Genomic DNA, 24,331 nt, shown 5'->3' with positions numbered 1-24,331 from the left:
TTATTTGGACTGCGGTATCCTTTTCTAAATGCTTAGCAGATGTTGTTTATAACCACTATTCTAAAGCACCGAGTACTGAAAGAAACTCTATAATGACCTCTACCACTTTGCATAATCTGCAATGGTCGAATATATGATCAATCTGCATCTAAAAACAGAATCATTATCATTTCTGAAAACTTCAAATCAAGTATGTTTAAACTAGTTTGGGGAATTTCATTCACAACATTCTAACAAATTATTCATGCATTCATTTTCTATTTCTCTACATTTAAGAGTCCAATATTGTCATTTTCCATATTTATTTGAAAGCTTTAGTTACTTTTTAGATTTAAATAATTAATACAACACATAAGTCAACAAATAGTTATGATGCACCTCTTATTAATAAAGGTTTAGCTACCCAGCCGTATTCAAGGTACTTAAATGATTTCTACCTTTACCAACTGCAACAATAATGTGAAGCAAACTTGAATGATCAGTAAATCAAATAATAACAAACATATGATTTTCAAGTGGTTCATGCGTACGGTCACTTTTTGCACATTTTCAGCATCAACGACAGGCTTTAAGTCGTCCCGGTTTGTCCTCGCTGCACCTGAAGGCACCAGAGTGAGTGCGCGACGGGGCTCCTCCTGCGTGAGTGCGCGTGCTTTCACTTCACCGGATGTAAGCCAACTGAAAGCTTCGCTCATCAGCGGCCTGACGACGGAGAGAGAGGGGGAGTAAAGAGCGGCACCGAAGTCCTCCCGGGAGAAGAGGGAGAGACCCCGGGGAGCGGACTTTTAGCCAAACATTTACCAGGTGAAGTGGGATTAACTATTGAATCTAACTTAGCAGTGGCACGGCTCTCCTTCACGAGCATCTCTCTCAACTGACTTCAAACGGGCGGTTTTATACTTCACTTCACGTTAGAAGACAGTTTAATTTAACCGCCGTTGTTGAGTTGAATTTTAAAAACGTTCACTTTGAAAAGATTTGTTAAATGTTGGTTGGCGGCGTTGGATACAAACAATAAACAGAGAAGAATTACAGTGAACATGTATAAATTGTTTATAGTTTCGGTCCGCCTTCCACACAGAAGATAACAATTAGTAAAAAAAAGAAGAAAAAAAAAGGAATTCAACATTTGCGAAAACGAATGTACTTCCGGGAACAACCTTCAAAAATAAAACGCATATTTGTTGTGAATCTAGCGATATTTTACTTGTAAAAATACTAACGTGTAGTGATGCTCTGTTAACGTTACAAATATACTAAGTACCAATATCTATCATAATCTGTGACAGACATTGTACTTTTACTTTGAAGAATTTAACCCCCAGTTTTCCGGTGGGGCTTACTCCGAAAAACATTGCATAATGGAAGAAACGTTATGCTCTCATGCGTCTCATAGTTAATCCTAAGGGATCCAAATGGAAGGAACACATCGTTTCGCCTACAGTGTGTACACATCATGAAATGAGCTGTTTTTACATCTGCATTGTTGTTCAGTTGTGACACAATATCTGTGGTGGCGAGCCCATTGGTGCTCAGTGAAACCACACCCATGTTAGGCTGCTCTGCCTTCTGGTCTTTACACAATGGGTAAACCTCTGTCTGGGGATGGGATCATCACCGGGGATCCTTAAAGATCCTGTGTATCCACCATTAAACACGTAAAATGAATCAAAGGTCAGCTGTGTGGGCATTTTTCATTCATTAGTGTTGGGAAGTAAATCTAGTAATGCTGCTGGCAGTTCGAAGGAGGAGTAAACTGTGTTGTTGACTGTAGTTCAACTGGTCTCAAACCAGAGTTGAGTCATCGTGGGTTTTCAGTGGTGGCGATAGTTTTTACATATAATCAGGCAATTTCAATCACATGATTTTCTGCTGTTAAAATGCAATGTTGTGCGCAACTTTCAATGATTATTTCAAAAGTAGTGTGTTGTGCGTTTTTTATTTGAAACAAGTGTGAACAAAAGTGCAACAACATTTGGTTTGCAGACACTTAGTTAAGTTGTACGTTGTTATTAAAACAAATGAGGTGTATTTTAACAGCAGTATTGTCTTTACACAGTAGATGTTAAATATATTATTGTAAATCACAACTTAAACAGTTATGTAATCAAATATAAAACAACGCTATTTGTCAATGCCAGGGAATTGTTATAGAAAGACAACTTTCAATAAAACAGACAAGGTACCATTCATGAATCTGTTACCAGCATAACGTGTATTTTATCAGGGAACATCATAAACCGTATATTTCTATCTTATCAGTAATGTTGTGCTCAGTAGCAGGTGTGTCCAGCACTAAGGACACAGGTGGGATTTACTCTCCAGGGACTTTTTAGTCTTAGGACTAGTTAGTGGGAAGTCCATGTTGGAACTGGATTTACTTTGAAGAATCTCAGTCCAAAAAAGTCAAAAACACACTTTCAGTGAGGCATCTATCAACCGCCATCTGGGAGAAATGAAAAAGGTAAATGTCCACTGTTTGTTGCCTTTCTCCATATTTGTGGTCCCCCAACTGCAGCAGTCTTAGGCCCACCCTACAAATGCTCTCGTTGGTTTAGCAGCACGATGATCCCCCTCCCAAGACAATACTGATCCAAATCCCCCTTCCTGTCACCCACGGTTTGTCTGTATGTGTATTCAGATCCAGTGAGCAACGCGCTTTAAAAATGAATATTTCCGAAAACGGCGTTATCGCCCAATAAAATAATAATCTATTGAGAAGTCACAAGCCCCTTAAGCCCAAGGTTACATTCTCAAATCAGAGTAATAAATCAGTCAAGCCAATATGTTGTATATGGATATTCATTAGCCTGCAGATAGATTAGATATTGGCATACATGCTTTATAACTAACAGCAATACTGCATAACAGAAATGCTAAAATGGAAGAACCTAAAACCGTGTCATATAATTGAGAGAGACCTTTTCACAATGTTTAGACAGACCAAGCAGATAGGTCTATCGGTAACAACATACAATAAAAGTAAAACTGTTTTTCTTCGTAAATGATTTAACGGGAATGTGTGCATATTTTAGTGGCATCGATGTTGAAGATTGCAACCAACTCAATACCTCCTCCACTTGCTGCAGTAAACGTGGCCTGCCGAGGGTGAAACACCCATGTCATGTTACTTAGAAATACAAACGAGACTAAAGTTTTGTGTTTTAAAGCTTTTCTTCGGACTAACCGATCGTGGCAGCGATGGAGCGCAACTCTGGTTCTGAGACGTAGAATTTACTGCCAAAGGATTCCGGTGACTTAAGAGCGCATAGATTTCCCCGTGGGAAAAGGTGTCCGCATACGCTTAAACTGATAACCTTTCTTAGGTGCGCCTTTCTTTGGAGCCATGTTCCCACTTTGCGACTTTCAAAGTCCTCAGATCACTGTGTGTTCACACTACACAGCTCGTTGTCTCGGGTAATGGGGAGTCTTGAAGTCACAACTGACTGGTAACAGTCAGACACTCTTCATGATCTCTTATCTGGAACCCCAAAGGCGAGTCACCACAGAACATTTTGTCAGGAAAATACACAATAACTGCAAACGCAAGAAAAGAGGCGACCTGTAAGCCAGACCTCCGTTTGACAAAACAAATCATTTAAATTGTGATTAAATGCACTTCCTCAGACACTCATTGAAACTCAGTTTCTTCTGGTATTCTCATCTCTGCCGCTCTAGTTTAGGATTTGAGAGAATTGTCTGGTCACCTTTTTCCTCCTACCAGGACCCTTTTCTTTTCTTGATTAATAAGGAGCTTTTTCTACTTTCTGGGTATATCTTTTGAACATTTTCAGATTCATTAAGGATCAACGGTCTAAACTGCCCAGCGAGCAGATAGTACAATGTGTTGTTTTGTCCGCTCTGTTCAGTATCCTCCTTGTGTTTATGGCCCTTAATTGACACTGATATAATTACTGAATGGCCTGATGGGTGCCATGAACGGTCTCCATGGTAACCAACATCATTGGGAAAAATTTTTTTCAGAACTTTTGATTGAGTAAAAGTAGCAATGCAAGTACTTCCATTTCACACATTGCAGAAGTGAAAGTATGCAAGTATCATGAGAAAAATGTACCGTAAGTATGAAAAGGAGAAGTTCAAGCCACTATTATAAATGCTGTTCCTGAAGTAATATTGATATTTGGCATAGATGTTTTTAACTTTTTTTAATATCCTATTGGCTGGTATTAATGCACCATATTCTATAAGATCATCACATGTTTGTAGCGTCTCTGACCTGTGAGAGCCACGTATTTCTTAAATGAATAAAAAGCCTGTTTTCAGCTTTATGATTATGTATTTTCCAGCTGATCCAAAAAGTTTATTCATCTTCATACCGGGCGTGGTAACGCATATTTGTTGCCATTAACGTAGGAGGTCCAACTCAGGAGGATTTATCATTTTCGGATGTTTACAGAGACACCTGTCTGACGTGTTGGACTGTGATGTTGTTTGAGTAAAGAAGTTCGTGTCTTGTGTTGAGGTGAAATATGGAGCTAAACTCAAACAACAGTAAAGGGATTTGATGCATTGCTCAGTGTACAATTCCCCAAAACACACAAGCATAGTTCTGATGTTACTTACCGTGTGTGTTGCTGAGCAGTGCTCCTCGGGTTCATGGCCAGAAAAGGCAGTTGAATATTTGATGAGCATTGCATTAAGTTCATACACTTAACTACCACAAAACTGCCGTTTTAGGTAAACAGGGTCTTTTCACAAACACACCACATCCTCTTTCTCTCATTGTCCCACTTTATTTGAAAGACGGGAAGTAGCCATTAATGACTTTCCTCAGGAGATCAAGTCCTTGAAGTTGCAGCCCTAAACTTCGATCACGAGTTGGCTCTTCTGGTGATGCATGACTGGGCGACCTTGGTCATCCTGTCACATGACCGGTGGGGCTGTTTATGTAATGTGTGTCAGATTATCGGACAAATGTGATTGTGATGTATTTGGAGGTGTTTTTCCAAAATAACCAACACTGTTTAGTCTCAGCCTTTCCTTTTCTTCTAGTTTGCATGTAGTGCATTGTATTTGTTATGTGAGCATCCAGTCGTGGACTTTTTTTAATGATTTATTTATTACAAAAGGTGTTTTCTGAACTTGGGGAGGGGGTCCTGATTGACCCTTCACTGTGTGTCCGTGCAGGGGGATGGCGGTTCCATACGAGGGCCAGTCTTTCTCTACCCTGAGGAGGCAGTGCCGGCAGAATGGACGTCTGTTTGAAGACCCCCTGTTCCCCACATCCGACCAGTCTCTGTTCTACCAGAACAACAGCATCGGCAGAATCACCTGGAAAAGGCCGAAGGTGAGAACAAAAGAAATGGGTTGTTAAATGGCATGTGGTTTACGCAGGTGGATCAGAGGCATCATGTGTACATAATCTAGTAGTTATGGAGACCAGGCATTGGGGTAATACCAAAAGAAAAATGATTTCTGAGAAAAATACTCCGAGATTAGATTTAAGGACAAGTGACATATTTATGAGAAAATATTCCTCCCTTACAACATCTATACATATTTAGTAAATGATATTTACAAATGCTGTGAATAAGAAGTGGAGGCAGTCATCGGGCGTCACCCATTAGTTTTTGGGCCGCCGTTCTAAAGTTTCTGCATTTTGATCGTCGGCATCTTGGATTTCTGCAACCAGAAGTAACAGAGGCCTCTGGAGCTGAGTACAGTAAAACGCTGAGAATGAGATTTTTGAATAACCAACATGTTACAATTAACTTTCCTGAGCTGAAAGCAAACTGAACGGTTTGTTTGTTGAATGTTCTAAGACAAAAACACAGACAACTCCCAGACCGGATAATACTGCCTTACAAACCCCCCTAATACGTACTCTGTTTTATGGTCTATTTGACTGAATCGGACTATATTCTACAAAATCAACATCATGCTGTTTTGAAAACTTGAAACTGGAGAGCAAATTGTATTTACATTTAATAATTAATTTTAATATACTAATATTTTTAGTATATTAAAAATAACTGAGGAATTACATTGTAAAATATTATCCATAATTTTCTTTTATTTTTAAAACCTAGAATGGCCCTGACTCACTGTTAATGGACAAACACTGACATGCGCTAAAGTAGAAGAATCTCTCACAACCAATGCTGTGAGCCGATCAGCGGATTCTTAGTGGAGCCGGTGAGAGACGACGGGGGTGACCAGAGGTGCCAGTAGGTGGGTGGGGTCGTCCACATGAGACAAGGACAATGATGTGTACCTGCAGTTGGTAATTTACACCATGTGAAAATGGGAGACTTTTAATGGAGATATGGCTTAATGGTTTTCAAGCTTCTATCTGCTGCTTTTTAAACTACCCAACTGTTTGTAGTACTCACACACACGTATGAGCATAAACAATTAAGAAATGGTCCTCCAGTATGAAAATAAGCAGCTAAAGCCTGACCTGCTTATTTTAAATTGTATATTTTTGACTGTCAACCATTGTAGATCCGAGCTGGTAAATAATTAAACCGTAAACTTAATAAAGCACTCCCATGAATCAATATTATGGATTTGTCCAGGGAGTGGAGGGAGGGGAAATATTTGAAGGCATTTTTATTTGTATAGCACATTTCAACAACAAGGCAATTCAAAGTGCTTCACATAACAGCATTGAAAACACAAACTATAGGAAAAGGAGATTTACAAACAGTTAAGAACACTGATTGAAACATAAAGAAAAACCTCATCAAAAAGTTAAAGACGTAAAAAAAAAAATTGGGAGTAGTTCAAGAGTTTCTTTAAGAATTCCAAAATGCGGAAATGGTAAATTAAAGGCAGCAGCAGACAGAGAAGTCTTTAATCTGGATTCAAAGGAGCTGAGGATCTCCACAGACCTTCATCTTTCTGGGACTTTGTTCCAGATATGTGGAGCAGAAAAATTGAACCCTGATGTTTAGTTTTGACTCTTTTTGAGACTTAGTTTTGAGCAGAAAGTAGACCAGTCCCAGGCGACCTGAGGGTTCGTGGCGGTTCATAAGGTATTGGCAGATCACAAATGTACTTTGGCCCTAAATCATTCAGTGCTTTATAAACCAACAGCAGGATTTTTTAGTCAATTCTTTTTTTGACAGGAAGCTAGTGTAAAGACCCGAGAACTGGCATCATGTGATCCACTTTCCTGGTCCTAGTGAGGACTCGAGCTGCGTTCTGGATTAGCTGTAGCGTTCAGATTTTTTACAGAGACATCTAAACACACCGTAACAGTAGTCGAGTCTCCTGAAGATAAATCATTTTCCAAATCTGGTTGAGACATAAGTCCTCTAATGCTTGATGTATTCTTAGGTGATAGAAGACTGATTTTGTAACCGTCTTGATATGGCTGTTCAGGTTGAGGTCTGAATCCATAATTACACCCACCGGTACATTTCTCGCTTGGTTTGTGTTTTTTAACATCAGTGATGGAAGCTCAACGCAGGTTTGATATTGGCCTATCGTTTGTCATTGTTGCGGCATCAAAATTAGCCTTCGTCAGAAGAATATCTAGGCATGGCTACTGTTTGTCTATTGTTTTAATGTCTGTTTTTTAATATTACAATCAATGTTCTTGTTTTTAAATTTTAGTAGCACCCCTGTTAGCTTAGCATAACAAGAAGCTTTGGAAAACCGCCAGCCTGGCTCTGTCCATAGATAAACCAAATCCGCGGCTCTAAAGCCTTATTAATAAACAAGTAAAATCTTTCTTGTTAAGATGTAACGTGTTCTCTCGGGCCTCGGTTAGCCCTCTCTGTGCTTTATCCTGGCTCCTCCATGTGTCCTGGTAGCCTGACTCCCACACGCATTGTGGTTTGTGTTTCTTTGAACGTTCTGAAGCTATTTCTATTTAACTACAGGGTGTGTTTTTTTACCCTCTCTTTACCGTCATGGCTGGCTGAGTGCTCATGCTAATGCACAGCTTTACATTCATCCCAGCATGTCATCACACACATCTCAGTGTCTGTTCTTTTCTGTGCAGTAGCTGCAGGTTGACCAAAAGTCTGACTCTGCAGATGTGCACGTTGGTACAACTCTGTAATTAGTACCGCTGCACTCTGGGCTTAAGCCCGGCCAAGATGGTTGTGATTGGTTTAAAAAAAAAAAAATGTATAATTTAGGGCTGTCACCATAAACAAGTTAATCTATGCGACTATTGGGGCTGAGATTAATGCGACAAAATCATTTTTGCATTGGAAGTAAAACAAACAGAGGCGTGACATACAGTGGAGAACTGTGTGTAGGAATTCCTCCACGCCAACGGACAACTTAACGCACCGCTAGGCTAAGCTAGCTGGTAGACTACTTTCATCTCATCACCTAACGTTACCCTGCGCGGCACACAGTCTGCAGAGGACCACCACTGTGTCCCTGAAAGACAGGGGTTTGGAAAACGTCCTGGCTAAATGTGGGGAGATTGTTGCACTTCAAACACAGACGTTAAATGATGGAGAGTTGAGAGCAAAGTGCACAAGGACAGAAGGAAGAGTCGCTAGTTCAACATGTTCCATTCGGTGGAATTCAGCCTCCAATATGATCTAACGTGTGTAGTTTTGTGTTTAAAATAACATTAACATTTAACGCACAGTGTCTAAATACATGCTTTCTAAAGTGATTACTCCTTACTTGTAAAACTAAAACAAACATTCATTAACAACATTCATTAATCGCCAATAGTCACAATTAATCGGCATTTATTGCGACTCATGAATTTCAAAATGAGAGATTAATTAGTTAGTTTTTTTTATTGCCACCCTAGCATAATTACAATTATTCTATGTGTGTGTGTGTGTATATATATAAATATATTATCATTATTTATTAAGTTATTGGTTTGATTCTCTGCTGTTATTTCAAAACGCCCCTGTGTGGATTTTCAGAAGAGAAGGAAAAACGAACATTATCAATTTAAAAGAAAAATATAGGGGTGACTCTGATTGCATTCATGTTTGTTCTTCTAGGAGTTATGCAGCAACCCCCATCTCTTTGTAGACGGCATCAGTGCCCATGACCTGCACCAAGGCCAGCTGGGAAATTGCTGGTTCGTAGCCGCCTGCTCCAGTCTGGCCTCCAGGGAGGCACTATGGCAGAAGGTGAGTCAAAGACTGAGAGACGGTAGCCATGTTTTATTATTTGCTCTTCCATTTTGGGATTTTTCCATTGATAAATGTTTTGGCACATTTGCCCGACAGGTGCTATCCTGCTACTCCATGGTTGATCGTTGCTATGGTAACCATGGTCAGAATTGGTAAAATATTAAAGTTGAAGCTGTATCAAAAGTAATTAGTTACTCTGGAAAGTAACTTTTAAGTTAATTTTATGTCTGTGTAATGAATATAAATAGTACTGAACAGTCAAACCTATTTATTGTAATCAACAGGGCAACAGGCCTTCAAATCAAGCAATAGTACAAAAGTCCTTTTTAATACTATTTAAAATATATAAATAAAAAATAACTGTTTCATGCCCGAAGGTGTGGTATATTTGATCGAGCACTCTGTGCTCGATTGTGTTTGACTGTCACTACGACGGAGTTCTGTGATTGTTTGTTCATGCCTGACAGGTGCATGATTTGAGGGCCAGTAAATGACCTAACTTGTACTGCATCCTCGTCTCCGTGCATTTGTATCGATTTAGATAACCCACGTATAGCATATGACTATAACAGTGATTATACATGTTTCATAAAGCCACAACAGAAGGCAACTGACTCGACAGTTGACAGGATGCATCTCATCTTCAACATAGCGAGCAATCAATCTGTTCAGCTCTGCCCGGTTTATCGGGTGCGCTGCAGTCCGTGTAAAGTGGAGCCTTGGTTGTTTGCGTGGAGCGGCGCCTGCAGCAGCAAAGGCCTGCGGTCTTTCGTCATGAGCGACGCGATGCTGTTTACGTGCACGTACGGCAACTATTCTGTGACACACAATGTTTGGTGGCCACAACTATTTTGTGCTGACAGGCAGCTATTTACTTACTATTTGCCGGCCCTCCGCTTCGCGCCACAAAAAAGAGTAACGCGAGTAACAAACTCATTTCAATTTCAGTAATTGTAACTGCGTTAATTTATTTAAAAAATACTTCGTTACATGCTCGTTACCGCTAAAAGTAGTGGAATTACAGTAATGCATTACTTTGTAACGCGTTACTCCCAACACTGGCCATGTGATATGCATGTTGATGCCTGATCACGTGACAAGGCAATATACAGTGGCTAGTTTGGCTCTGAAGCCTGTGGAAAACTCAGACCTGTGCATGTAATGCACTTTAAGGACTGCTCATCCTCCAGGGTTTAATTTGAGATTAAATAAAGGCCCCACAGAACGCTTCTAATTTGACAAACCTTTGGATGGGATCTATAGGCGGTTTCGCACTTTGTTCAAATGCACATGAGCAGAACACGTTTGTTTGGCCTTTTCAGACAAATTGATAACAGACTTGGTGAGATTGTATTATGGTGTGTGTGTGTCTTTCCACCACTCCTGGTTACTTCTCTCCTCCTGCCTGGTCTCCGAGGTCCTCTGCAGCGCTCCGTTTTCCACCTGCTGAAGGGAAACTTAACGGCTGCTCGAGGCGTCGCTCCCTCTGTGGAGCCGGTTGTCTTGGCGCCTGCTTCCAAACACTGCCAGCCTCCGGTGTGATTAAGGATCACTGCACATTATGACGACTTTTCCAACGCAAACACACCCGGAAGTCGCAACCTGTCTGTCAGGTGGTTAAAGGCGTTTAGCTTTAGAAGATGTGTCGATTCACATTTAGAGCATGGCGTGTGTTCCTATTGAGATGAAAAGAATTTTCTATTTCCTTACTGTTTCTAATAAGTAATACCTGTTGTTATGACTTATATAGCGATGTTGGATTAAATAATGCATTGTGCTCTTTATTTTGATAATTGTTTTATAACACGCTAAAATAGTTTATTTATTATGTAATTCAGTTTCAATGCTCACTTTCCAGCCTGATCTCCAAAACCTGTTCGTAAAAATGTATGCGAAAATCTTCGTAGTGATACATACGAAATAAATACGGACTGCAACTGATGACGTCACCCTATTCAAAGTGAATGGGGACCTGCACCCCGTAAACACACTTTGTGAAGTCTAACGATGTAAAATAAACGTGTTATGATTGCATTTTTAACGAGAAATCAATGTTAACTTGTAAGAATAGAATACTAACCCTAACCCCCTCAAAAAATCCAACATGGCGGAGAGACGTTGTTCACTCAAGGGGCGTGGTTAACCACCGCCAGTTCATATGTATTGTTACGAATTTGTATGTTCAAGATTTTCGTATACATTTTTACGAACAGGTTTTGGAGATCATGTTGCACTTTCATGCTTATTTCAGGCTTTCAAAATCATAATATAAATATATATATATATATATATATATATATATATATAATCTTTTCCCTCATGTCCGCATTGATGCGGTTTTGCCGGCATCTTGCTCCAGGGCGGGAGAAAGTTTGACTGGAATCAAACTGTGAGCTCTTTTAACTTGTGGCCGGGTGCTGTGGGTGTAAACATGTTCACGGCTTCATTTCTGTCAGAGAGACAGACATTCGGGGTCACTCACTCTAGCCGGTACGCAGAAAGGCTCTTGTCGAATAGGGCTGGGCGGTATGGGCAAAAATGAATATCTCTGTAATTTGAATGATTCTGTCAGTATCGCGGTGTGTCACAATATTTTTTTCCGAGTAAACTCATTTGTTCAATTACAACAAAAAGGACTGCTGGCCACCTGAGCAGCTATTCACCAACTCGCTCACAACTGGCCGGCGAGTTAGCTTGTTGGCGTGTTAGCTGCTGTGGCTGCTAGTGTTGCCACAATGACAACGGCTCAACAAACTTTGCAATAAATCGGCTTCTGATCGAACTTACGTTGGTTTTTTCAAAACCTCAAAACGGCACGGAGCCCCCTTCCTCCCCTATCAGTTGTTACGGCTATGACGGTATGTGAAAAATGTTATACTGAAAGGAAATTTCAAACCAGTGTACCGGTCGAACTAGTATACTGCTCAGCCCTACTGTCAACATTTGCTAGGGGCTGGGCTTCTAAAGGCAGCGAGAGTGTGTCATCTCTGTCCAAGCTCGCCCTGACAGCCACACCACAAAAACAAACCCTGTTCGATTGATGCGTCACACTGTTTTGTCTTATATACTGTAGTCATTTCATCTCACCTGGTATATCTATTCTCATTATTTGTTTTCACTGATGTTACTGTAAATCCCAAACAGAGGAATGTGAATGAGAACCTCAACACAGCAGTTCAAACTGAATCTCTTCCGCTATGTCAACTTCTTATTTTCCCTCTTCTCCTTTCCCTATATTCAAAATCTTCTCATGCTCGTGAAAACTTCCAGAGTAACTATGTTTACTTAAAAGCAAGAGATAAGAGGTTGGTCATCCCTATATGTATATGGCTATATTTCATTTCAATGATACCTGAAAAATACATTCTTTCCATTGGAATAAAGGCTCTTATCACATTGTTTATAAACCACTCCTTGTTTCCTAGTCTCCTCCCCACCTCCCATACCGCCCTCCCTCCTTCCGCTTTCCAGCAACAACATGAACAACCGGCACCAAAGAGAGGCACAGACAGCTTTCAGTCGATCTTTAATGGATGTGGCTCCATTGATTTGTGTGAATGTTGTATTCCATTTGCTGCTGCTTCGTTAGATGGAACAAAGATAGCGGACAACTACACAATTTTCACAATATCGCGCTGATCAGCGAATGAGTGTTTTATTTACAAAAGGAAGTTTAGTTTGGAGCCAAATGAATCACGAATCCCTTTCCGCCTGTTTGGGTGAGGCCGTCCCCTCAAAAACTCTTCTAATGTCATATTAGTCTCATCTTGTGTCCAGCTAATGTTAGCGCAACAATGAGGTTTACTAGTTTAGGATAAAAACGTATTTCCATGAAGAGGAAATGGTATTGGCCGTAACTTTTGGCATTTAACGGTGAATATGAAGTTTAAACCTAATCCGATAATTTATGAACTCACTCACATTTCTGTGTGAATGACAAAAATAAGATCTTTATTTGTTATTAATTGATGAGGTTTATTGTACATTTATCTTTTAAGTAAGTTAAAATAAATAAGTAACACCAATAAGCAAACAGGATTAGTTCCATTTAAATGAAATAAAGGCAAATAGGTATCTCGCATTTGTTTTGTTTTTCCTATATATTTGTGATTGGTTTTGTGAGGAATACTTTCTTTAGCGCTTCTTAACTGCTTCTCTAAACTTTAGGCTATTGAGATGCTGTTAAACATTTGCTCTTTGTGCAAACATTTTAGAATGGAATGTAACCTTATTAAACAAATTGTTCACAAAGCATCGTTTTACTATAACATTTCACTTTAAGAGATGGGCAAAGGACTTTTAGAGAAAATGTTTCTTTGATTTAAGGAGATCCAAAGTTTTTTTTTTTAATTTCAGCTTCAATTGTTCTTTTCTAAAGGTAAAAGATTAAACAAAAATATTGCACTAAAAAGATTCTACTGACAAACAGTGAGGGGTCATTCGTCGAGAGTGAACTCCACCGAGCAGCTGAGGTTGGCGGCCTCGGCGCCATCCTTGAAAGCGAGCAGGAAGTACATGACCTTCCGGACCTTGGCCAGCTCGGCGATCCTTTCCCCGAACTCCTGCATGTCTGCCTCCAGCCACTTGAGCGGAGAATCCTCCGGGTCCTCGGCGCTGCGCCAAAACGTGCCGATGGGCTCCAGGAGCTGACGGGTCATCAGGTGGGTGAGGTCGGGGGTCCAGTGCTGGGAGATGCCAGTGATGGTAACGCGGCCGTGGGCAGCGAGGGAGAAGTACCAGCGGGAGAAGCTCAGCTCCTGGTTGGGAAAGTCCAGCCGGTAAATGGCCTCGTGGGGGAGGAGCAGGCGCTCGCCCTCCTGCCGCTTCTGCCCTAAGCGCTGCAGGGAGGACACGCGCAGACGCATCATCTGCAGAGGAAGTGGAGGCCCACGCAGGGAGAGACGGATAAAATAGGGTGGAGAGGAAGAGAGAGGTGTCACATGGGATCTCACAGATGTTCAGTTCAAGGACACGATGTCAATCTGGTTCACATCGGTGGCGCGACACGGATTATAGTGTACTCGACCCCAAAGTCTGGTTTGTGTGATTGTGAACATCATTTACTAAAACAAGAAGGTAATTTGATTCTCGATGTCGTCAGTCTCCTCCTGAATCTGCATCTGCACTCCGCACACACTTATTATGATATAACTTTTATTTCAATCAAATACTCAATGATAGCCACAAAGTCTGTTTCGCCATTATAGCTTTTTGCTGTTCAGGACTATAAGAAGATGGACATGTCATCCTATGTTTGCTAAACAAAGGAATGAATTGTTTTAATCAGAGCTAAAATTAGAACGTGTGACAGTATATCAGAAAAATCCTCACATTCAAGTGAGCCAAAGCGGTTTTGTTTCTGGCTTTTGGTCTTGAAAATGAATGAATGAAAATTAAAAATTAATCAAGTGTCAAAAAAATTTCTGCCGAGTTTCCTTTTGATTAGCTGACTGGTCGTTGTTGCTATAAAACTGCTTTTCTAAACCGAACAATAACATTGGAGCCGCAGTGACCTCCGCAGTGGCAGCAGGCACTCGCTTGGAATAGTTACCGAGGCACTGTGCTGCTCTGCTGATGAGCTATTGATCGCTGACATTCAAAGCACCAGGCGACATATAGAAAACAGGGCAGATTCCAGAACCGATGTTATGAGGACAACAAAGCAGGGAGAAAAGTTTAAATGGAAAAAGAGCATCTACCAAAAAGTGACTGAAAATCTTCCATTTTACCATCTCGTTTAGCTGTCAGAACTGCCTTGTTTACATTCTTTGGTGATCACATTAGTTTGAATAATATATGCAATTATATTTTTCTTTCAAGTCGAAAACGAACATTGCACACATGCAGTAAGAGAAGCAAACCTCTGTCAGTGCGTGATCTTCTTTAAACACCAGCACCAGCGTGTTGGAGGGGGCTGTGGCGCCGTCCATGTCCGACCTGGAGGTTCTAATCCTGGGGTTGAAGGAGCGAGCGAGTCCGGCTGTCTGTACGGATGCTGTGATCACAGCCTCTGGGAAGAGTTTCGCATTTCACTCTTGCTCTCTTTTCCTCGTAGGCTCTTCGCGCGCCGTCTCCCCCCTCCCCTTCTCAACTATTTCCATCACGGTGGCAGTTTCCTCACTTTTGTTTCCCTCCCCCTGCTGCCAACAGGGTACACTGGTGAGGACGCATTGATTAGTCACATGACAGACGGTAAAGGAGAGCATTGCTGGAGGGATCAATGCCAGAACAGCCTCCATCAGGAATTCATCCGTAGTATACTAATACTAACTACAATTACAATGTTCAGTGCTGCCAAGCTTTCAGTCCTCCGTATGCTGATATTTGTGTTCTCCAAGTATAATCTATTTCTGGATGTGTTTTTATAATGCGCAATTTAATCCGAGCACATAACAATCATGGAGTAATTATTTTTGAGCGTTATTAGTCTAATGAGTTCAATTATTGTATGTGGATCTGGTTTGAAATGCCTGAATATCAAATGAAAAATACTCTTAGCTTGTTTTTTTTGTTTTTTTTAAGGCGTTACAGAGGTAGGTGATGTCTGAGGGTGCTAGGCAACAGGAGGCACTGGTGACGTACGAGAGGTAACTCTGGGAGTTTCCTGAGGGCTTCTGGGAGCTCGACTGGTTGCAGCTCAATGGAGCACTTATTTATTTATATCACTCTGTTCACTCAGGATTGTTACGGTGTGTTTGTGTGTTGTCACTGGGGATCTTGGCTCAGGACGGTATTCCCTTGTTAAAAATGGTGTACATCCGCGGGGCTAATTAAGGGGAACTGAGTGGATACGCTGATTTTTCCCTTTTTTAACTTAGAATATGTAGATTATGCATAGATGTCAGAGGTGTTTATTATTTTAGGGGAATTTAAAGTAATATTCTTGAAGACGGTCCTCTCTGTCTAACGCTGAATGAAGGAATATAATTGGGATTGAGTTTATGGCCCTTGGATTTGCATTTTTACGGAGAATAATATATAACCGTAAAATATTAAATAAGGAGAAATTATTGCTGAAGTTCAACTGCTTTTGACATGATTTGGTTTTATGAATGTTTTTTTCCAAAATTTGAATTAAAAAAAAGAAATGAAACTATTCTATTAACTTGTCATAATACACTTTAATCCTCCTTTTGAGTACAAAACGTTACAATAAAGAGGACAAGAGCATTTGTTATTTATTTCCATTGCATTTTTTTTGGCATGATGACCACTCACTAGATGACACAAGACATCTACACTTGAATGTGAGTTTTCTGCCTCAAATTTAGGTCTAATACTTGGAATTAAAATAGTGGAATTTAGTTTCAAACTTTCTGCAAAACTTGACAACCACAATCTGGGAATTAGGGCGTCAGTGCATCAACTATTATCGTACATAGTGAGCAAAGACCTCATTAACACACTTTGCCTCTCTACTGAAGTCCATCACACTTACATTTTGTAATAAAACTTGAGCTTGGAGCAGTTGATGATTGTGTGGTCCTTTTGTTTCTCTTCCCTAGGTGATCCCTGACTGGAAGGATCAAGAGTGGAATGAGGAGAAACCGGAGTTCTACGCCGGGATCTTCCACTTCCGGTTCTGGCGTTTCGGTCAGTGGGTGGACGTGGTGATTGACGACCGGCTGCCCACGGCCAACGGAGAGCTGGTGTACTGCCACTCCAACGACAGCAACGAGTTCTGGAGCGCGCTGGTAGAAAAGGCCTACGCCAAGTAAGACCTAAAGAGAAGAATTAGAGTTCAAAAGAATAATAATACAATTTTAAATATAATAATATATATAAATACAGTGACAGTTGTAAACAAAAAAAGAGAGAATGGACAAAGCATGTTTTTCATTTGGGCCATATTTGTTGCATTAATGTAAACTGAACTTTGAATCCAGAATGAATTTAAGCTGCATTTTATCAATCTTCTCAAATGTGTGATTTTAAATAAATCCAATGGTTTCTATATAAATATGGAAACATATAATTTTATTAAACCGTTGACATTAGCTGCATTTCCGGGTGCTCAAAACCGATTTGATAATAGAATAGAAAGTCTGTGTGTATAAGTGCTAATGTCTTTTCTAGGATGTGCGGATGCTACGAGGCGCTCGACGGCGGCAACACGGCCGACGCACTCGTGGATTTCACCGGCGGTGTATCAGAGCCGATGGACCTGATGGAGAGCGGCTTGAAAGACAACGAAGAGAAGCGCAGCGAGCTGTTCGAGAGGGTCCTGAAGGTCCACGACCGAGGAGGCCTCATCAGCTGCTCCATCCGGGTGAGGAAAGGGGCGAATGATTGAAGGGCGGGATTTAGGAACGGTCTTACAGACTCACTGGACCGGCACCGTGTCCCTCCAGGCTACCACTGCGGCCGACATGGAGGCCAGGCTGTCGTGCGGCCTGGTGAAGGGCCATGCCTACGCGGTGACGGATGTCCGCAGGGTGAGGCTGGGCCACGGCCTGCTGGCCTACTTCCGGTCGGACAAACTAACTATGATCCGCATGAGGAACCCCTGGGGAGAAAGAGAATGGAACGGGGCTTGGAGTGACAGGTGAGGGGCAGAGAACCACAGACCGGGTTCTCTGAACAGAATGTAGAACTAGTGGGAGTGAATATTCTTGCATGTTTGAAATCTGTCGGGAGAACATACAATTCAAACATGTGTATAGTCCATGGGAACGGTACAACAAACCGTGTTTGGAATTCTGCCCAGTTCGGAAAAACATTGATGTCATTGTAGTTTTCTGCATGTTTGCAGCTCTGAAGAGTGGAAGAAGGTCAGTACCAGTGAGAGGGAGAGGATTGGTGTCACAGTGCAGGACGATGGAGAGTTCTGGTAAGTTTTAATTCAACGCTGCCCCCTGTTGGCAGACAACAGCAGCCTGGAGTTTTGGGATTTGAATTGTCAAAAAAATGACCTCCTAAAGAATATTCCCAACCACTATTACTTGACCTCTGCGGAAAACGTCACAGGGTCAATGAAAGATGGTCTGGGATTCATGAGGATTTAGGAAAAGGTTTAGGGAATCTAACTCCACTTTCAGTACGCAAAGTAGTTATGATACGACGGGAGACACACGTTTTTGACGTCATTCTGCAGCGGCCAAACTACTAGTTCTCCGAACACGAGACGTAAAAAAACAAAAACGACCGCATATTTGACTTCAGTTGGACATATTAAGTTTAAACATTAGGAATTTAAAACATATGAGCACAGATTCATTCATCAAACATTTCATTATATTATTAATTTTTTTCCCCTTGTAAGGTTTTTTTTCATTTTTTGGGGAGTTTTTCCTGTGCCGATGGAGGGTTTCGGGGCAGAGGATGTTGTATGTGTACAGACTGTAAGGCCCTCTGAGGCAAATTTGTAATTTGCGATTTTGGGCTATACAAAATAAAATGACTTGACTTGACTTAAAAACAAGTAAATAAATTACTTAAAATTATTTTTCACCTTATGAGGAAAACGCGTGACGCAAGGGGAAACACTAAACGGTTTCTTAGGTCATTTCTGTCCTATTGAGTTCACACTTATTTCTTCAGTAAATGGTGCTCACTGTAAATACCAGAATACCCAGCGACGCCTCCCTCTTCCCTCCTGCAGGATGACGTTCGATGACTTCATCGTTAACTTCACGGACCTCATCCTGTGTCGCCTCATCAATACATCCTACCTGAGCTTCCACAAGACCTGGGAGGAGGCTGTGAAGCGGGGCTCCTGGCGGCGCCACGACGACCCGCTTCTCAACCGGGCCGGGGGCTGCGGCAACCACAAGCAGTCCTTCCTACAGAACCCGCAGGTGTGGCGCTCTGCCTCTGAGTCATGAGTTCTCAGATCTGTCGTGGCTTTGCGACGGAACTGCCAACGTGAGACATGTATTTATTTTTCTTCTGTGTTGCAGTACATGTTTGACGTGAAGAAGCCAGAGGACGAGGTTCTGATCTGTCTGCAGCAGAAAGACCGCCGAGCAACTCTGAGGGATGGACGGGGAGAAAACCTGGCTATTGGTTTCGACATACACAGGGTCAGCTCACCGTGTGTCTGTGTGTTCAGGACATTTACAGATGTCATCTCAAAGTCTATGGGGTCAGATCAGTGTCCATATTTGCAAATGCACACAGACTCACAAATGCAAACAGAAAGACTCACAAATGCACACAGAACAATTCACAAATATATTTGATTTACAAATGCACACGGAAGGATTTACAAATACATTCTAAGGCACATATGAATGAATTATAATGTCGATTTGTTTGTGGATCGCTCCACATTTGTGTGGTTTTTTTTTGAGACCCCTCATCAACGATGGGTCTAGAGGGTCGTCGTGGCGCAGGGGGTAGACCGGGTGCGCTGGGAACTGCAAGGTTGGTGGTTTGAGTCCCGGCTGCCCCATGTCACAAGTCGAAGTGTCCCTGGGCAAGACACCTAACCCCTAATTGCTCCCTGGGCAAAAATGTAAAAAAGCCATGGGTTAAAAATGTAATCAAGTCGCTTTGGATAAAAGCGTCAGCTAAATTACTTGTAATGTAATAACGAGGACCTATCTGTAGCCAATCACATCCTCAATCGCATTTTTAAAATGTGCAAGCTCTCTGCATTCAGGTGGAGTTGAACAGGATCTACCGAATGCACGTCACCCAGCAGAAGGTTGGCGGGAGCGTCTACATCAACTCACGGTCTGTGTTCAAACGCATCGAGCTGAAAGAGGGGCGGTATGTCATCATACCCACGACCTTTGACCCCGGTCTGGAGGGAGACTTCCTGCTCCGCGTCTTCACCGACGTGCTGTCTGACTGCCAGTGAGTAGGGATTGGCTGGGTTCCCTTTTGTTTGCGTTTTTTTGGTTTCACTGTTTGTTCTCCAGCAGCATTGTTGGATATTTACCAAAACCAAAACAAAGTGATATTGTGAAATGGTCATTTCAAAATGAAAAGTGATATTAAAAATCTTGGAATGGAAAATGAAACCTGACGGCGGAGGTGTGTCAGGAACAAAATTACATTCAATTATATTTAGATAGTTTCATGTTTGCTTAATAAGTAACTAAGTAAAATGTTAAGTAAATAGATGTTTCAACATGTTCACAAAAACAGATCACCAGATTTATTTGTGATTATTATAAAGTATACTACATCAGTAGCCATGAAATATCCTGCATTTATGTTTTTATTGCAGTTGCTGATCATTTAATTTGGACCTAATGAACTTAACAACAGATCTGAGATCATTAGAACTGCCTTCTTGTCTAAGCAGCAAAAGGTTGTGCCAATCGTCATCTCCAGTATTTTGGGATTTTGTGATGTGTTGGTGATCAGACTGAATTCTTTTTAACGGGCTGCAATCAGGGTATAGTTTATAGTATAGTTTTTAAAGTTCATTGTGTTGTCTTTTGACCGAACATGAGAGCACGTCTCAGGGACTCAGGACTCCTCTGGATTGCCTCTCCCTCGTATTCTTAGCATGTTGTGTGAATATGTCCCCTGGTCCCCAGCAGGCTTACATTACACCTCAGCAACAACCCATCTGGCTGCATTACAAGGCATTTTTTAAGACACAGTAATTCTTTTAAACTGAACCACAGGGGCAGTTTACACCTACGCTCACAGCTGACATAGCTTGAAGCAAAGCTAACGACCACATAAACATGGGGTCCTAAGAGAAATGAACACAATAATTAATACAGGTGTCTCTTTCCAATATCTGTGTGTGTCTGTCTGCCTGTCTCTCTGTGTGTCTGTCCTGTAGGGAGTTGACCCTACACGAGCCTCCACAGACCTGCTGGTCTGGATTGTGTGGCTATCCCTCTCTGGTCACTCAGGTCCACATACTGAGTGCGAATGGACTCGCAGGACAAGACTCTAATGGAGGTAAGTTCTAGTTTTTTCATGAATCTAGATATTTAACAGATTAAAGAATACATTTTAAAATTACTTTTTTTATCATTTGAATGTATTCTTTTAATGAATATTAAGTATACAAAATGTATTATAAATGTTTGTATTTATATTACATTATTTTATAATTGAGTTTCTCAGGCACTTTATTAGTTATTATTATTGTGTTGTGTTTGTAACCCACATTGAGCTTTGTGATGATTATTTGCATATTTTGGGTGACTTTTAACCAACTGCGGTTGGTTAAAAGTCTCCCAACTTGGCTGTAGATTTACCCATCTTATGACATTGTTTATTGGATTATAATTGATTAATGATACATGAATGTGTATATCACAATGATAAAGTTTTTATTTGGCTTGCTCAATTTTTAATAATACTATTTATTTAATAGCTTAATTATTAGTAAGTTACTATTGGCTAAAGTATTCTTATTAAATGTATATTGAGTACATAATACAATAGCATACAATAAAAATAATAAGTACAAGTACAAATCCCTCAAAATTGTACTTAAGTACCGTACTTGACACTAGTCCACTGGTGCCACCCAGCTGTGCCTGAATCATTCTGCATCTTTCTTCTACAGTGCTTTTCATAGTCTTTGCTAACTGCTACCTGTTACCTGGAAGAATTTAGATGCTAAGTTACGGTGGAGAAGTGTTTTGCTTCTGTACCACAGAAGCTTTATATCATTTTGTCATCTTAAATGGCACAATAATTGATCAAGTTTATGAAACTGACTGAAATGTTGTGTTTGTGTCTTCAGTGTCGGACCCCTACGTGATAATCCGCTGTGAAGGAGAGAAGGTTCGCTCACCGGTCCATAAAAACACTCGTGCCCCCAACTTTGACACCAAGGGGCTCTTCTACAGGAAGAAAGCCAACCAGCCAATCAGAATTGAGGTTTGTGTGTTTGATTGTGTGAAAGAGAGGCTGACAAAGCATTATCATTTTTTCGTTAAAATATTGTCTGTGTAGAAATACAGACACATTCACGTATTCAAATCATTATGTAAAACACGAGGAAACATCAAAATAGGCCATATCTAAGTATCACGTAACCCACTCATGCACAATGGCTTATTTCAGAACAATACATATTTTATTGTTGCATTGTAGTTATGGACGGATTAATCGGCAAAGTAACTAGAGCTGTGGGACAAATATGGACCTTTCAAAAGTCAAAATAATGCAAAGTATAAAATAAAAAGTAGCATAAATACAACTACTCAAGTAAAGTACAAGTACAAGTGCCTAGTGTAACTACTGCTACTAAATTAGTTAGTAGTATTTTGTCGTCACATCCAGTCTGGATTCCTCTCTTCCTTTCAGATCTACAACCACAACGCGTTGATGGACTCCTTCCTGGGTCAGGTGACGCTGCCGACCGAGCAGGGAGAATTCCAGCAGACGCTCCACCTGAGGGACAAGGGCGATCGCCGTGACAACGACCTGCCGGGGACGCTCACTGTGGCGATGGTGACCAGCCCGGTGCTCACCAGCATCTGAGATAGGCCACGGAAAAAAACCTTCCGTCAGCTTTAGTTTTCCAAGTTGCTGGTTTACCTCCGCGAGAGGGTTAAATATTTGGCACGAACAGAGGGTTTACATTTTGTGTGTTTACTTTTACAATTACACATCCAGCAGACATGTGGAAATCAAACCTGATTCTCTCATTTTGCTTTAACCGTGTGCTCGTCAGCGTCTGTTTACACAATGATTTGTAAATTAGGTGAATCTGATCACCCTAGAATATTAAATATACATTTACGTCTGCAAAACATTGTTTTTTTAGCTTCTCATGATTACCATCCCGGCCTTTAAGAAGTGTGTTATCCTCTAAAACAGAACCACTTTGGTTTATGTGTCTTTTGGGCGTGCCTCTCCACCCCATCGCCAGTCAGTTTGTTTTCAACTCAGGGTTGGCCATAAATAGAAAAGCGCATGTGTGTTGCAAACTGCCTTAAAAACACAGATTGGGATAAATATTCAAAATGCGCTGTACATGTCCAAAGAATGCTCCTAAAACACTATTAATATCTGCACAGCACATGTCTTAATGGGAAAGAATCCATTCCGGATACCCAAACTGAATATGTCGTTTACATGATGTCAAATTCATACTTTTGTTCAGGACAATAGTATATTATTAGTGTGCATATGAACAGTCTATGTCTAAGGTCTATCAACCACTACTTGGTGTCATGTGTCTTCTACTCTTTGATGTCTATTTCACCTTTTATTTTAATTTACTCTCTTTATATGGACTCCTGTAAACCACTCTGTATTGCCTTGTTGAGAGGTTCTACAATATAAATGTGCCATTGTGATAATAGCTGGCATTCGCCTTCTGGAACGTCTGCCGTATCATTGTTCACGGGTTTCTCCCTTAATCTGGAATCTCCTGGTGTATTAGATTGATAAATCAGCTTTTCTTCTTGATATATGGTATTTCACTCTGGATAAAAGCAACAATACTTTAGCCCGTTTACATGTTGCAGTTTACATTGTCTGAATATACTAATTAAAGACATACCTGCCATTGGAAGTTTACAATCTGATTTCATATTGATGTTTTTCTTTTCAGGGAGTGAAATGGAATAATTTAGTCACCAAATATTTTATTATTTGTTCAAGTTTTCATTTATCGACATGCCCTCAGTGTTAAAAGAGTGTTATTGCACTTCATTGTTAAATTTCAACAAATGGGCTCTAATTATTGAGTCAGTGCGTTTTTCTTTGTGCTCTCTGCAATCTACTCATCGGTTGGATTGAAGAGTTTTTTTTTCTCTTAATATATTTATGAATGATAAAATCCCTGTACGCCTCCCCTTTGTGTCCTCCTCTTGTCCCCCTGTGTCCCCCCACTCCTGCTGTGACTTCCATGTCTGTGGTTCGCCTCAGAGTGCTTTCATGTGTCTCTTAACTGACCTCCTTTCAACCTTCAGAGCTGCAAACAGACCAAAAATAGGATATGTGGATGGAAAATAGAAAATGGTGATAGTCATGTAAACACCGGAGTACAAAGTCACTATACTAACTGTATTCCCAAACTCTATAGAATAAAAAGGGCAGACCCAGTTTGTGGTCCAATGATGTAGGACGACACGTGTCCAGATCGTTACTCCGTGGTTCTCTGGATGGAAGAAAAGAGCTTTTTGACAAAATCTTGATTTCCACATGAGATCCGATATGTGTTGAAAATGTAGTCTGTGGTTTAAATGAATCTAAAACAAATGTTGATGTTTCATTGTGAAGTTGCATTATATTAGCTTTTAATTAACTAACTTTTAACAGGTTGATGGATCCTTTTTAAGAACATTGCTGCCTCATCAGAGGTGAGTTTG

The 24,331-nt window shown here is 40.8% G+C and overlaps 2 protein-coding genes across 2 annotated transcripts; one reads left to right on the top strand and one right to left on the bottom strand.

Annotated features, from left to right (window-relative positions):
* Positions 1-480: 480 nt before the first annotated feature.
* Positions 481-23,532, top strand: capn5a (calpain 5a). The gene is made up of 13 exons (XM_040184530.2): positions 481-804; positions 5,149-5,308; positions 8,952-9,083; positions 16,592-16,800; positions 17,163-17,355; positions 17,438-17,631; positions 17,839-17,916; positions 18,688-18,883; positions 18,986-19,108; positions 19,690-19,886; positions 20,833-20,954; positions 21,751-21,887; positions 22,317-23,532. The coding sequence occupies exons 2-13, from the start codon at positions 5,153-5,155 to the stop codon at positions 22,491-22,493; spliced, it is 1,914 nt and encodes a 637-aa protein (XP_040040464.1). The 5' UTR covers positions 481-804; positions 5,149-5,152; the 3' UTR covers positions 22,494-23,532.
* Positions 12,600-15,241, bottom strand: ompa (olfactory marker protein a). Its single transcript, XM_040184543.2, has 2 exons — positions 14,948-15,241; positions 12,600-13,954 (listed from the first exon to the last, which is right to left on the bottom strand). Exons 1-2 carry the CDS (start codon positions 15,014-15,016, stop codon positions 13,523-13,525), a joined length of 501 nt encoding a protein of 166 aa, XP_040040477.1. The 5' UTR covers positions 15,017-15,241; the 3' UTR covers positions 12,600-13,522.
* Positions 23,533-24,331: the final 799 nt, after the last annotated feature.

The sequence above is a fragment of the Gasterosteus aculeatus genome, chromosome 1 (assembly GCF_964276395.1).
Source record: "Gasterosteus aculeatus chromosome 1, fGasAcu3.hap1.1, whole genome shotgun sequence".
NCBI lineage: Eukaryota > Metazoa > Chordata > Actinopteri > Perciformes > Gasterosteidae > Gasterosteus > Gasterosteus aculeatus.
The sequence above is the reverse complement of the archived record's forward strand: the minus strand, read 5'-3'. Positions and strand labels throughout refer to the sequence as shown.